General features: G+C 41.7%; 1 protein-coding gene across 1 annotated transcript; it reads left to right on the top strand.

Moving 5' to 3' along the window:
* The first annotated feature begins 641 nt into the window (after nucleotides 1-641).
* LOC141464799 (ras-like protein family member 11A-like) lies at nucleotides 642-11993 on the top strand. The gene is made up of 4 exons (XM_074147909.1): nucleotides 642-1339; nucleotides 2771-2827; nucleotides 5199-5281; nucleotides 9287-11993. The coding sequence occupies exons 1-4, from the start codon at nucleotides 1195-1197 to the stop codon at nucleotides 9752-9754; spliced, it is 753 nt and encodes a 250-aa protein (XP_074004010.1). The 5' UTR covers nucleotides 642-1194; the 3' UTR covers nucleotides 9755-11993.
* The last annotated feature ends 1672 nt before the right edge of the window (nucleotides 11994-13665 follow it).

Below are 13665 nucleotides of genomic sequence, written 5' to 3'. Positions count from 1 at the left end.
GCTCACCTCCTCCCACTGCTGCCTAAAGCTGCTCCTGCCCCTTGCAGACCTCTTTTGAGAAGTTTTTCAATGATGAATACTCTGTTTTCTGTAGTTTAGTTTACATCTGTTTTATGTTATTTGCAGTTTTGCTTTATCTGGGTCATTCCCTCCCCACTGCTCTTCCCTTTTTCTTCCCTCCCCATTATCCTTGATAACTGGGAGTTAATTGTAGCTCGTGTACGGTTAAATGCTGTCATCCCAACAGACCTCGCAGACACCAGCTGTCTTAAAACTACACTGGTTTTTCCTATAGAAGCCACTCTTTCTTCATTCCCTCTGTCTGGCTCGCCCCACTGAAGGATACCGAGTTCTCCTCAGCCTTCCCAAGTCTGTCGCCAGCCCTAAATTCACTTTTCCATGTTTGGAGAAACTGCCGTGTCCCAACCCAATGCTAACCCACATTCCAGAGGGCCATTAAGACTAACAACGTGCATAAACCAGCAGATCAAATGTATCCTGGAGGATACACGTGAGCTTGTCTTTTGGAATAACCCACAGCTGCCTGAAAACTGTGGAGGGGGGGAAATGTGTTTATTTTCCTGAAGAGGAGTGTCCCATCAGCTTCAGCTGAAGGGGCCCAACTGCAGGACACAATAGGAGAGGGAGAACAACGGAGCATGGAGTTGGAGCCAATTGAAAATGCAAAGAAACTAGACAGGCAGAACGGCATTATTCAAAGTGGAATTAGAGCAGAGCGTGGGGGTGACTGTATCTCGCTGAAAACACTACCCTGATGACTGTAAACCAGAAGAATCTCGTTTTAGCAAAGAGCCAAGGGGAGAGCACATAAAGCAGGCGGTGGGGAGATAAAGCGGGGAGCAAGCGAGCGAGGGAGCGTGGTTGATGGAGGCACCCGCTCGGTGCCCGGCTGGAGGAATGTCATGGTTTCGGTTGTGATTGGCTGGGGAATGGAGGAGTCAGTTTTCACGGGGGCTGATCAAAAAGTTCCCTTTTGCTTTCCAAAGTTGCTGTCTGAGCAGAGGCATCGGGAAGAGGAGGCCGGTCGCTCTAACGTTCCTCAGGAAAGCTACTTAAATGAAATGAGAAGGCTTCGCTCTCCAAGGATATACAGCCAAGAACAGCCGCCGAGAAGCTGTGTTCCTCCTCCTCTCCCCCAGCTCCTGCTGGAGTTGAACAGCTCTCATTTCTGGCATGCGTCTCATCTCTCAGGATACGATGTCACAGTATTCTACTAACTTTCTCTTGCTCCCCATACCAGAGTATCCCGTACTAGACTGCGTGCCCAACAAAATCATCAAGCTCGTGGTACTGGGCGGCAGCAGCGTTGGCAAGACAGGTAAGCCCACAGGTGGAGTTCTGTGCTTTTTCCTCCTGCGGTACTTACGAGCTCGTTTGCAGCTCAGATGGACCCAAGGCTGTGGAAACTCGTAACTGTTGCAGCTTGAACATTTTAAATTATGAGGTTTTTTTGGTTTTGCTTTTGTTTTTAAATGCACTGAGTCATTTGCGAGGCGGATTTGCTGTAGCTCTGGGTGAGCAGCCACCGTGAGGTGGCAGATGAGAGGAAAGGGCACTGTGTCGGGAGCTGTGAGCTCACTCAATGATTCTACCTGCTCTTGTGCAAATCATTTAACCGTGTCTACATTTCCACACCCCAAAAATGGGACTAGTGGTTTTTATTCTCCTCTTGTAAATGTTTTATGCTCTGCAGACAAATAACAGTGTACAAGATGCATCTTCCTGTATTATTCTCCAAAGGAGAAGAGCAGGAAAGAGGGTAAAGTTTTTGAATGTATGGTTCATTATTTCAGTATTAAGGTCAGATCTGTTTTACTCCGTCTGAGGTTCCACAGCGCCCAGTAAAGTGTTTGATTGTTTTGGATTTGAAGCAGCCACATTTTCATATTATTTTTAAGTAGTTTGTTGAAGATAGCTGCACAGACTATTTCATGTAAGAGCACTGAAGAGGTGACCCAGTATCCACTGGGAGAAAAAAATACTATTCTAAATGAAATCTGTGATAGAGTTGTTTGCAGAATAAACCCTTTTATTTAACTATTAACTAGATGGTTTTGCAAATGATTAAGAATCTGCTGAGAGGAAAGCACTACAGGAATATGTTACTGTTGCCATGATGAGATTTTAAGTGCTATAAAGTGATGAAAAAAAGGAAAATATTCTAATCCAAGAGTGTGAGAAAACACTGCAGGTGAAGGTGAATAAGAAGGCCCCGGGCGCTGCAGCGTGACCCGTGTGTGCAGAGCACATGCAGTTTGTTTGCTGGATGTGATTAGATCTTACTAATGGGTTTCATGACGTGGAGTGAGGACTTTTAAGGCTGGGAAGAACCATTACATCCATCAGACTCACTTTATATATGAGGCAGAGGCCTTCAATTTGGTATTGGGATTAATTTCCTTTTACTGGCTTGTTACTCTTTTTCTAAATTATTACAAACCAAAGGTCAGATTGTTTTACCTGCCATCACAACAAACAAACCTCCGTATCCTACACTGAGTAGCCACACTGAATCTAAGGGATAATTTCCAACACAAGTTGCTAAAGACTCCGCATTAGGTATAGCAGCCCGGCCCAGGATCTTTTTCTGTGAGTGTTGAGAGAAGCATTTGCAGAATAATATGTGAGCCATTCAAAGCTTAACTTGGTTTCATATTATACTAACTCTTCCAGTAAGATATTACATGTGTTCTGCACAGGCTGATTTTGGTTCGCATTAAGGACCCATATTTTTTTCATTGTTTTACAGCCCTGGTTGTGCGCTTTCTCACGAAGAGATTTATTGGAGACTATGAAGCCAATACTGGTGAGTCTGCTTTTCTCCTGCAGCTAGCTTGAAAAGAAATCTACTCTATTTTGTGACTGGTGCATATTACAGGAAAGCCAAGCAGTGTTAGATGTCCATAAGGTGCATATTTTCAGTTAATAGCCTCAAGCTATGAAAGCAATAAATCAAAAGCTCATTATTTATGATCCTTTTAGCTGGGTGGTTTTTTTTTCCAACTTGATGGAAAAGGATCAGAGTAAAAGGTTTGCTTGGGGACATACCTATACTAAAATGCAGACTCAAGGAACAACTTGCATATGGACTAAACCGCGGAAACCCAACGCTGCTCTCTCTGCTACCCCAGGGAAGCCAGAGGAATTCCAAAGTGCGTAAAAGGCGGTTCAGAACTTTTCCAGTGTACTCCCTTTTCTCAGTGGCTTTTATGACAAGGGAAACTTCCAAATTGAAGTCTTGTTTCCATAAGATAAGCAAAGTGACCATGCAAACTGCTTCTGCTGCATTTCTTGTTTAATCCTGACACCTCAGAGGATGTGTTCATGTGAGCTGTTTAAATCACAGCCTCTGTTCCAAGCAAATGCCAACCGTATTGGCCAGTGTTGTAGAAAGGATCTCCGTACACCGTGCTCAGACCTACTAGCACATCCCACACGTAGGCCTTCTCACAGCTTTTGGATGAAGGAGGACAGGATTCAAAGCAGTGATCGCTTCGCTTTGGGGACATGTGCTGTGTATCGAACAATGAGTTAGGAAAAGAGATGGCAGTACAAGACACCTTTGATCTCTGCCTATCTGATGAAATACATTCCGAAAGCTCCTCCTCACAGCTCCCTCTCACTGACCCCAAGTAACCTTGATGGTTGGCTGCACTATTTCTCTTTCTTTTCCTTCATCTCTTCTATGGGAGGCTGTACATCAAGTTGGACTTCTGAGCTTTGCAGTGGATCGCTGCCAGAGACATTGCTGAGAACCACATGCTTTTCTCATTAAGCTACCAGCCCAACAGCCATGCTGTAGAAGAAACAAATACGCCAGAAATAAGAACCAGGTGGCAGTGTATTTGTGATCATTCGACCATGCTTCTCCTTCGGTTGGGTCAGTGTCTGGAAGGACCTGCTCTTTTTTCTGCAGTGTGTTACAGGGTAGGAGTAATATGTTGTCTGGTCTTGGTCCAGGGCTGCAGTATCTTCCCATAAAACAATAACATCTTTTCAGCTCAAAATCTGATGTGATTTCAAAAATAAAAATATCCCAGAAGGGCTGTATCTCCTCACAGAGTCAGTATTAAAACACAGAATGACAGTGTTGGATTCGGACGCAGAAAATTTTGCCATACTAAATTTACTTATATTTTAAATGTTTCTATGAGCTCAGACTCTTTTCCACTGGAATAAACACACTTGTTTCCTTGAATCAGAGGTGATTTTGAGAAGTGATGGCGTTATTGTCACTAACTGACTTCCCTGTTAAACTGAATTTCTTAGTCTCCTATAGATGGGATTTCTGCATTGTTTCAGATGCAGCAGTGACAGATGTATTTGGATGAGACTGAAAAGTTCTACACAAGAGCTGTGGATATAGCATTTCTTCACATGTCCATGTGACTTGTATTAAGTTCTAAAGTAAAATGACGATGACATCAATCTCTGAAGCCGTCCTTGTCACAACCACAGCTGGTTCAGAAGATCACAACCTCAGTTTTTATTGTCACTTAACACACACTCCAGCAACAGAGTTCAAGCCCAGAATAGTGATGCTTTTATTAGAGTTGGATCAGTCCTAGATGGTTTGAACTGTCATTTGGCCTTGAATATGTGTCATTCAGATTAACTGAAAGTCTTATTCAAAGTGTCCAGTCTTCGGGGATTCCAATCAAACTCTGACTACTAAGGCCACACAAATCCCAAAGAGCATCTAGGTGGTTTGTATACAGTCACTTACTCTGTCTCCAAAATGAGAATACTTTCCTTTTTTAAAAACTTTCAGAAAAATGCAATAGGAAACAGCTCATTACTTTTACAGACCACACCTGGATATCTTGGTCTGAGATTAAAAAAATATATGCAGTCCACATTTTAAAAAGTTAATGGTGTGGATGGAAAACTTGAATGGGATTTATGTGCCCACTTTGGCTATTTGGTTCAATACAAAGTGCCACCTTTCCCAGATTCCATCCTAGGTATACACTCACATCCTCCGACCACGTAGCAAATACAAAACCACTTTACTTAAGTAAACAGACACACAACCACTCTGGGGCCACTCACTTTTCTATAAGCAGCTATATATTATGAGCCTCAAAAATCTGGATTTCAACAGTTCCATTTTGCCTTTATGTACTCTTTCTTCTTTGTTACAGTCATTGACTCTAATGATCTTACTTTCCCACCAGGTGCTTTGTATTCAAGAAAGTTCACCATAGACGGGGAACAGATCTCTCTGCAGGTGCAGGACACTCCCTTTGTATCATTGGAGGTAAAACATCTGCTCAGTGCATCAGTACTTTACTGTCTCTTGTTTGTTGCCAGCACTTCCATCTGTAAGTAACTCCCCTGAGCAGGAACATACCTGGGCTCAAACCCAAGCACAGACTAACAGGGGTACCTTAAACCCTGCCAAAACGAGCCTTTGAAGAAGTTGAATCAGGCTCCTTTAAGAGTAAGTCCGAATTGAAACAAATCTATTTCAAACGTGTTACTGCATCCCAAGCCTAAACAGCAGTAAAATCATAGTCTGGCTGACTCCTGCCAACTCCTTGATTGTTCTCTTTCCTGTCAAATGGTTTCTGTCCTTGCACGGCAGAAAACTCACCTGCCTGGAGGCCCAGCTGGCTCAGCTTAGACCTTTCCACACACCCAGAATCTCTTGTCTCTAGAAAGGTGTTTCTTTCCAAGGGGACAGGCCTCACAGCAGTTGTAATTTCCAACTAGGGTGCTTTCTCATGCTTTCCTTCCTTTTTTTTGAATTTTATTTTATTTATTCCTTATTTTAAGGTGTTAGCATTTATCTACACCCCTCTTTCTACCAGTGTTTTAGATATTCTAGGTTTAATATTTGACTAGGAACCTGTTCTTAGAAATATTTTTCCAAGCAGGATCTAAAATTAAGATGTCTGTTTTTGAAGATCTGCTTCACGTGCAGAACAAGAGGCTGAAAATAGTGTCAAAGCAGCAGGAAATGTAATGAAATTTGGTTTTATGCGAATGGTGGAAATCTCATGAGAGTAACAATCCCTGTAGAATTGCTGAGATTTGATGATAAAATTAGGTATCCTTTTGTCACCATCAAACCTCAACTTCTAGGTTTGGCCTTAACCTTAGTCTAAACTCTGACTTGGCCAAATATATGTCTGGATGGGAACATGGGAACACCACCTTCTCTCACCCTCTTTCAGGCAACCCCTGGATAGCTTTATATACCTTGTTTTGTCTGCATGGACCCCTGTGTGCCTGGGTTCATTTCTGTGCTGTAGAACTGTTCCATCCTGAGCTTAGAGAACGGGATAAGCAAAGCTCCCACAGCTTCAGTTTCCATTTCCATTTCCTCTGTTGACTGGAAGTAGATTTTGGCAGAAAGCTTTGACAAAGAAGTTCCACACTCTTTGCTGCTGCTGGGGGCGCGCAGAGCAGTGGAGAGATCCCTTATTTTCTCCGGACACTAAAAAGCAAACAAAAGCTGCTATGGAAGTCCTCCAAATACTCAAGTGGGACTTAATAGCACAAAACCCCTCTGCCAGCTTGCTTAGAGAGGGCCTGCAAAGAGAAGCTGTGGGTGGTGATTAGGCACAATTGGGGCTGCCTGATAAACACTTAACAAAGGAAATCCCCTCACTGTTCTATCCCACAGAGAAAGGAGGGAGAGAAGGAATTTAATTCCCTCTTACACACCAGATAAGTTTATTTTCCAGTTTCCCTGTTTTAATTAAGATTGTGAACTAAAGTTCTGTGACTGTAGCCACAGCTCCCCAAAATCTGGTAATGCCAACAGCTAAGGTTTCTTAGTCAGAAACTATTTTAATTAGTTAGGAAGGACTTTCATTTTGTTTGTCCCAGTCAAAGGTCTGCACTGTTTCAACAGTTCCCACAGACATGCTTATCTTAGCCTGTGTCTCTGCATCAAATGATGTATCTGAAACCATTTGAAGGGACTGGTCCTGAACAGGACTTGTTAAGACTGAGAATAGGCCGGATTTTCTGTTAAAATCCTTAAGGAACAGAGTTTCTTGCACTCTGCAGGCTGAGTACAGTGTTTCGGGAGGAAGTCATGTGGAATCACTCAGGATTCTAGCCACACCGGAAATGTTAATGTTTAAGAGAGAAACAGAAGCAAACAGATAACAGGTTTTGTTAGATGATTCATTGCTGCTTGCTCTATACATGGCAAATGACTGTGTGTTTCAAAATTCATTCTGGAGCAGAGATTTCCATTTAAAAAGTAGCCCATTAGCCTTTGATTTTCCTGAATAAAGCATTCCATTGGGGATTATCCATCCATCTCCCTACTGGGTGGGCCTAGCTGGAGTAACTGAGAATTTCTGCTCATTAGGGCTCTTTGAATGTACACCTTCTCCAAAAACATTTTCAAACGCTTGCCAGAGCAATTAGTTCTTTTTCCTCCATGAAAGGAGTATGCTGGTGAAAAGAGGCTAGCAGGAGATGAAGGGTGGCTAATTATCTACAGATTGGATACAACCCAGACACCAACAGTGCAAATTGCCCTTCTTCCCACAGTCTGCCCTGTCCTGGCTTGAGTTCACTCTCATTAACCTTTTAAACAAGGCTGCTGGTGAGGATCCCCCTTCATTCCGTGTGCAACTTCGTTGGGTTTTGGGGTTTGAGGGTTTTGGGGAGGGAGAGGAGTGATAAGAGCATCTGTTAAACAGTTTCACTGCTAACAGGATTTAGCGTTACTGTGAGCTGGCAAGGCCAAAGAACGACTAGATGTGATGAGGCAGTGCCTCTATGGGCAATACTGAAGTATTTACAAAGAGCAGATAGTTAGCAGAACTACTGTTGGAAGTTGTAAGCCTAATTTATTCTCTGAGCCTTCAGAAATCCTGCTTCCTTGGAAGTGTTTAAGGCCAGGCTGGATGGGGCTTTGAGCAACCTGGAAGAGCCAACCACGGAAGAGCCTTGTCGGTAGTCTTTTCTTTACAGCCTGATCTACCATACAAGAACTGATCAGTTTTACCCATTCTTTTCCAGCTCTGCTTCCTGAAGTCAGGCTTTGTAATTCATATTTAGGTGCCTAAATAAAAGTGATCTGTTTGGGAGACTGCTGAGCACATGCAAATTCTGTTAAAACAAATGTGAATGGCAGATATATATACTATAGATAAATAGATAATGGAACATATGTTCTATTATTCTTACTGAAGTTGATGAAGATTTCTTGAATAGAATTTAACAATAATAATAAAAGTTTAGGCTCTGTATTCATGATGTTGAACAACTCTAAAATACACAAAAGCCTCTAATTTCTACCAAGTTCATCAAGAGCTGAATACTGAATATGCTTAGTGCCTTATTGGATATGAAAGAAATTATAAAGCTCCAGAAAGCCTGTAATATTGACAGGAATGTCAGTCCTTACAAACCAACCACACTGGCAATAGCTACAGCAGCGATGTCCCTATCTGGTTGGGTTACACGCCAGCATGGCTCACAAAGACTAGAGGATTAGCTGAAAATAGTGAGCCGATCTCTTTTCAAGCCCCACAGTGTTGCATTCAGTTTTATATTCCCAGTGCTGGTGACTGTTACGGCTGTCTGAGTAGGAGTGGTGATGGACTGAACAAATGTGTGACCAGCAAAACAGTAATATCAACCCATTGCTGCTCTACAAGTGAGCAATGAGATTTCACCTGATTTTCAGTTCCATTGCTTATTTGTAACAAATTGCTTTTTCAAAGTAACTTTGCCTTTGACTATCTGGAGACCTCCGTGGCAGGAAAACCTGTCAGGCTCCACCAAACACAGTTAGTGAGAACCCCCATCCATGAAGACCTTGAAAACAGAATTGGAAAAAGTCCTATAAAAACACCTTTGGGGACAATTGTTCACTTGCAGTAGTGTGACTGGCCTGCGGAATTCTGTAATGCTCTTACCATGCCCACCACAATTTTATTCACAATAAAAGCACGGGTTTCTGGCACATGGGTTTAGCACAATAGAATACAGAACAAACTTTTCAATATCAGTATTTTGGCTGTTCTCTTATTTTCCACCAATTTGCTCTGACCCCTCTCCACTCCACGTTCTTCTTACCTGGAATCTGTTACTGACACTGTGGAAATTTCTCCTGTCCCTGGTGTGTTCCCCGGCTGTCAGAAAGGTTTCTGGCTGTACATCGAGAAACAGCCACGCATTAAAGCAAAGCTCCGAGTAGTTGTATGTATTTTAGCAGTGCTGTATGACTGTTTGCTCTGCCTGCTCCCTACTCTCAGTTTTCTAATCTCACACCTCTTGGTTTTGACGGCAGGATGACACCGACAGCATATGCTGCCAAGAGCAGATAAACCGTTCAATCTACTGGGCAGATGGCTTCGTTTTTGTTTACTCCATCACAGACTACGAGAGCTACCGAGTCATCCGTCCCCTGCACCAGCACATCCGCAAGATTCACCCGAATGCTAACATCCCCCTGCTTCTGATGGCGAACAAAGGAGACCTCCTGCGAGCCAGGCAGGTGTCCTCCAAAGAAGGACTCCAGCTGGCCAGTGAACTGGGAGGTACTTACTATGAAGTCTCAGCCCGGGAGAACTGTGAAGGAGTGCACGAAGCCTTCCAGCAGCTTTGCCAGGAGGTCAGCAGGATGATCGGGAGCTGCAATGGAGAGAAACGGAGAGGCCTCCACCTTGTCCGACCCAAGTCTCCAAATATGCAGGACTTAAAGAGACGTTTGAAACAGGCTCTGACTTCCAAAGGGAAATCTGCCACTACGCTTTGATGTAGCTGACAGAAATTGTTTTCCACAGCCCTGTAAAAAAAAAGGCAAGAAAATAAGCTGGCAATAAGGGGTGTCGCTGAAATTCAGCAATCATGTTGCATGAGAGGCTCTTTCATTTTGTCTTTGCATCTTAGAAATCCTGTGCTCATTCAGCAAAGGAACTTGCAGAGTTTGCTCTTTGGGGCAAGAATTTATAAACTGTGATTTAAGAAATAGATTGTCCTAAATGATTTTCTTTTTGAAAGGGACACAGTCAGATAGTTTAGGCTTAAAATGTAGATTTTTATTAATAAAAATAATTAAATCCTACTTTTAAGAAATGTGACTTGTCTTGGGAATAGTTGTATTCCCAAACACAGGCAATAAGCTACAGTAAGACATGAGGAGATTTATGTGAGCTTTACTGAGCAAGCAAAATTTACCAGATTTGCTTAGGCACAGGACTGGAAAATAAAGGCAAAAAGTAAATGACGAGCATAAACAGTGAAAAGTAGTAATTGAAAGCTTTTAAATTGCAGTTTAGAAAGTGATCTTAGCAACTTGGGGAGAGATTTGTTCATGTGCAAGCTTTAACCTTACAGTGTCTCTTTAAAGGGAGATTTTTTAAAAAATCACTATTTTTTCAGATTATTTTTCTTTAAAAGCATATTGGCTGTTTCTGAAGGTGATTATATGGGCAAAATACATACTTGTAGCAGCATTTTGTAGTCAGTTTCTCAATACTTCTAATTTTTCTGCAGGTTTCCTACATGGCAATGAGAGAGGGACAAATAGAGCAACGTCATTTAAAACCTGCAAAAAATGGACTGTATTAAGCAGGAGCAAGCAGGTGACCTAAAACTATTTAACTTTTTTTTCCCAAACTAGTTAGATTTCAAGTTCAAGATGCTGTTTCAAAGAAACAAGGCCTTCACATGAAGTATATTTAATTCATTAGATTTTTTTTTGAAGAAGAAGAAAATGTTTTATGCCTGAAATTTCTGGCTTCGGGAATTCATCGTTTTGTTTTTTGCCTTAAGACCAGACTTTACTCAATACCTCGCAATGCATCCGAATCACCAGTCTATCAGTAATATTTCACTGGCAGCATCTCACTGCACCGTGTCTCAGCACGTACAAAGGGATTCGAAGCTGGATCCTGTGAGCTGGCCCGTTTTATGGTAGTAATAACAGCAATGCGACGCATCCATCATTCTATGGCTCAGCAAAAGTGGCAAGAAACTGGGTTGGACCACGTAAAACTCATGATGCAACAATCTTTTCTTTAAACAGACCATATGAGCAAGTCACAGGACCATGAAATGAAGTAAAGCTCAACGATTTACACTCAGGAACACAGAAGGGAAAACCCTAGTTTGATGGATACAGAAAAACACTCCCAGCTGCGGTTTCAGCTGGCAATGCTGAGCTGAATCAACCTTCTCCTCATTATGAGCAGCAAAAAATGTAAATTGAGTCTGATGTGTATTTATGTAGCTCAGGGCTTGAAAATGTATTTTATCTTTTTCTTGTCCCTATGTTAGACAACCCTAGTCATGATTTCCCTTATCACCTGGATTTGCCTATCTACAGTTCACTTTCTGTTTTATTTATTGTTTTCCACAGCTGGTCATCTGACAATGGCTTGTGCTCTGATTAATTTAAAATTCTTTTATTCACACAAAAGAACTGCACCTTTTTATAAAATTAGTTTCAAGTGGTAGTAGGAGGGGAAAAGGAAACTTAGATCATCCAAACAGGGACTCAACCAATGTCAAAGGATTTCTACTTTAGCTTATAGTTAATTAAAGAGTTGATGTTTGAGCAGTGTTGTTATTCATTGCAAGCACTTTGGTATGCTGTTTATTAGCACAGAATTTCAATATCTTAAATTAGTAATACCATAGCTCAAACATTGAATGTATAGATTCAATAACATGAAATAGAGCAAAAAGTTTGCAACACACAAACTGAAAATGTTTACATTGGAAAAATTATCACCAATTTTGAATAGCAATTAAATATTTTACTATCCCAGTACTGTATATAACAAGGGCTAAAATTGTTGAAGACAATTTGCTGACAACATTTGTTTTCCTAAGAGCCTAAGACAATTAGGTGCTCCAGCTTGTTAAATTTCTTTGTAACTTACTCTCTCAGCTCTAATCCTTTCTTATTTGGGAAGAAAATTCAACAAATCTTAAACCTGTCAATGTTCTATTTTCAATAGTGATTAATAAAAACATGCAAGGTCTTTCCTGAGTAGTGTACAAAATGGGTCATTTACGTCTCACATCTTTAAATGTTCCTTGTTTATACTAGACTAAAATATATTTTTTCCCTTCTTATAACCAAATACACCCCGCTTTGGATGTATACACAAGTATTCCTACTTTTGCACTCCTACATAAGTAAGTATTCCCACATTCCTGCGGCACTGGTGGGAGAAAAAAGTCTACATTTTAGCTAAGGCCAAAAAATATTGAAACGTTTAAGTCTTCCCCTAAATACTAACATGTGGCAAACATTTATTCTGCTACAGAAACTTGAGTATAGTATTTCCTTTGTTCATTGACCAGCAATACAAATCCTGTAATAGCTTTGATACTGGTTTTAAGCCAGGACATACCATCTACAGAAGACAATAGAGCTCAGCATTTTTATTAGCAGTGAAGCACTTATGCACCAGAACACGCCAGTGTCCCACTGAAGCTCAGCAAGGCTGAGGCAGGAGAATGGGAGCACGAAAAGCAGGAAGAGAATTAAGTGCCTAAAAATAATCACATAAAATATCAAAGATTAGTCATGTAGAACCTGATCCTGAATTAGAATCTTTAGGCTGCCAGGGAAAAACATGTATTCTACTGAAGGCTTAAAATCACAGAATCATAGAATGGTTAAGAGTTGGAAGGGACCTTAAAGATCATCCAGTGCCACCCCCTGCCCTGGGCAGGGACACCTCCCACCAGACCAGGTTGCTCAAAGCCCCCTCCAACCTGGCCTTGAACCCCTCCAGGGATGGGGCAGCCACAGCTTCTCTGGGCAACCTGGGCCAGGGTCTCACCACCCTCACAGCAAAGATGATCTTCCTGAGATCTCATCTCAATCTCCCCTCTTTCAGTTCAAAACCGTTATGCCTCATCCTATTGCTCCACTCCCTGATAATGAAGCATCTAGAGAGAAGGCACTTGACTTAAAGTCAAGAGAGGAAAGGGAAAAAAGATCGGAGAGTGAGAGGGATTTTTGGATATCAAGGCAAATTCTCTTCTCAGTTATACTGGTAAAGTCCAGATTAACTCCACTGGAAGCAATAGCAACAAGCTGTAGAATTCACTCTTCTTCCATCCCTCTTCATTCTCCTGAGCAGTTTAAATCTTGTGCACCATCTGGCTTCTGAGATGGTTTACAGCCGGGTTTGCTTGGGCACAAAGCAGTTGAGTGATTTGCCCCAAGGTTACACAGCTGAGTGAGAGCTTGAGAGGAATGAAAAAACTGTGTCCTTTGTAATTAATTCCCAACTCTTTACAACAACCACCAGACCATACCACCTCCCTCAAGGTATGAACAAAGCACAGTAAGTTGTATTGCGCAAGAATGTAATTAAAAGTTGGAAAAAAGTTACTTAAATTACAAACTGTGTTAGGAACTGACTGAGCAAGGTATTAGTGACGTGCTGGCACCGGGCACAATTATAGCAAGGGGCCAAGACTGGCTTCTGAGTTATTGAAGATATTTGTAAATGGTTATTTTTTGCAGTATCGCTGTCAGTTGTGTTTCTCACACCTTTCCAGTGGTTTCCCGTGGAAATACAGTGTGACTGGGGAGATGGGAAAATCAGGCTCCATTTTTAACTTTCCCTGTGACTCATTTGATGATCTTGGCCAGATGTCTTAATCGAAGTTACTGTGGCTGTAAATAAGAGGAAGGATACG

The sequence above is a fragment of the Numenius arquata genome, chromosome 5 (assembly GCF_964106895.1).
Source record: "Numenius arquata chromosome 5, bNumArq3.hap1.1, whole genome shotgun sequence".
Taxonomy (NCBI): Eukaryota; Metazoa; Chordata; class Aves; order Charadriiformes; family Scolopacidae; genus Numenius; species Numenius arquata.
Note: the sequence above shows the minus strand (reverse complement) of the source record. Positions and strands in the feature narration are given on the sequence as shown.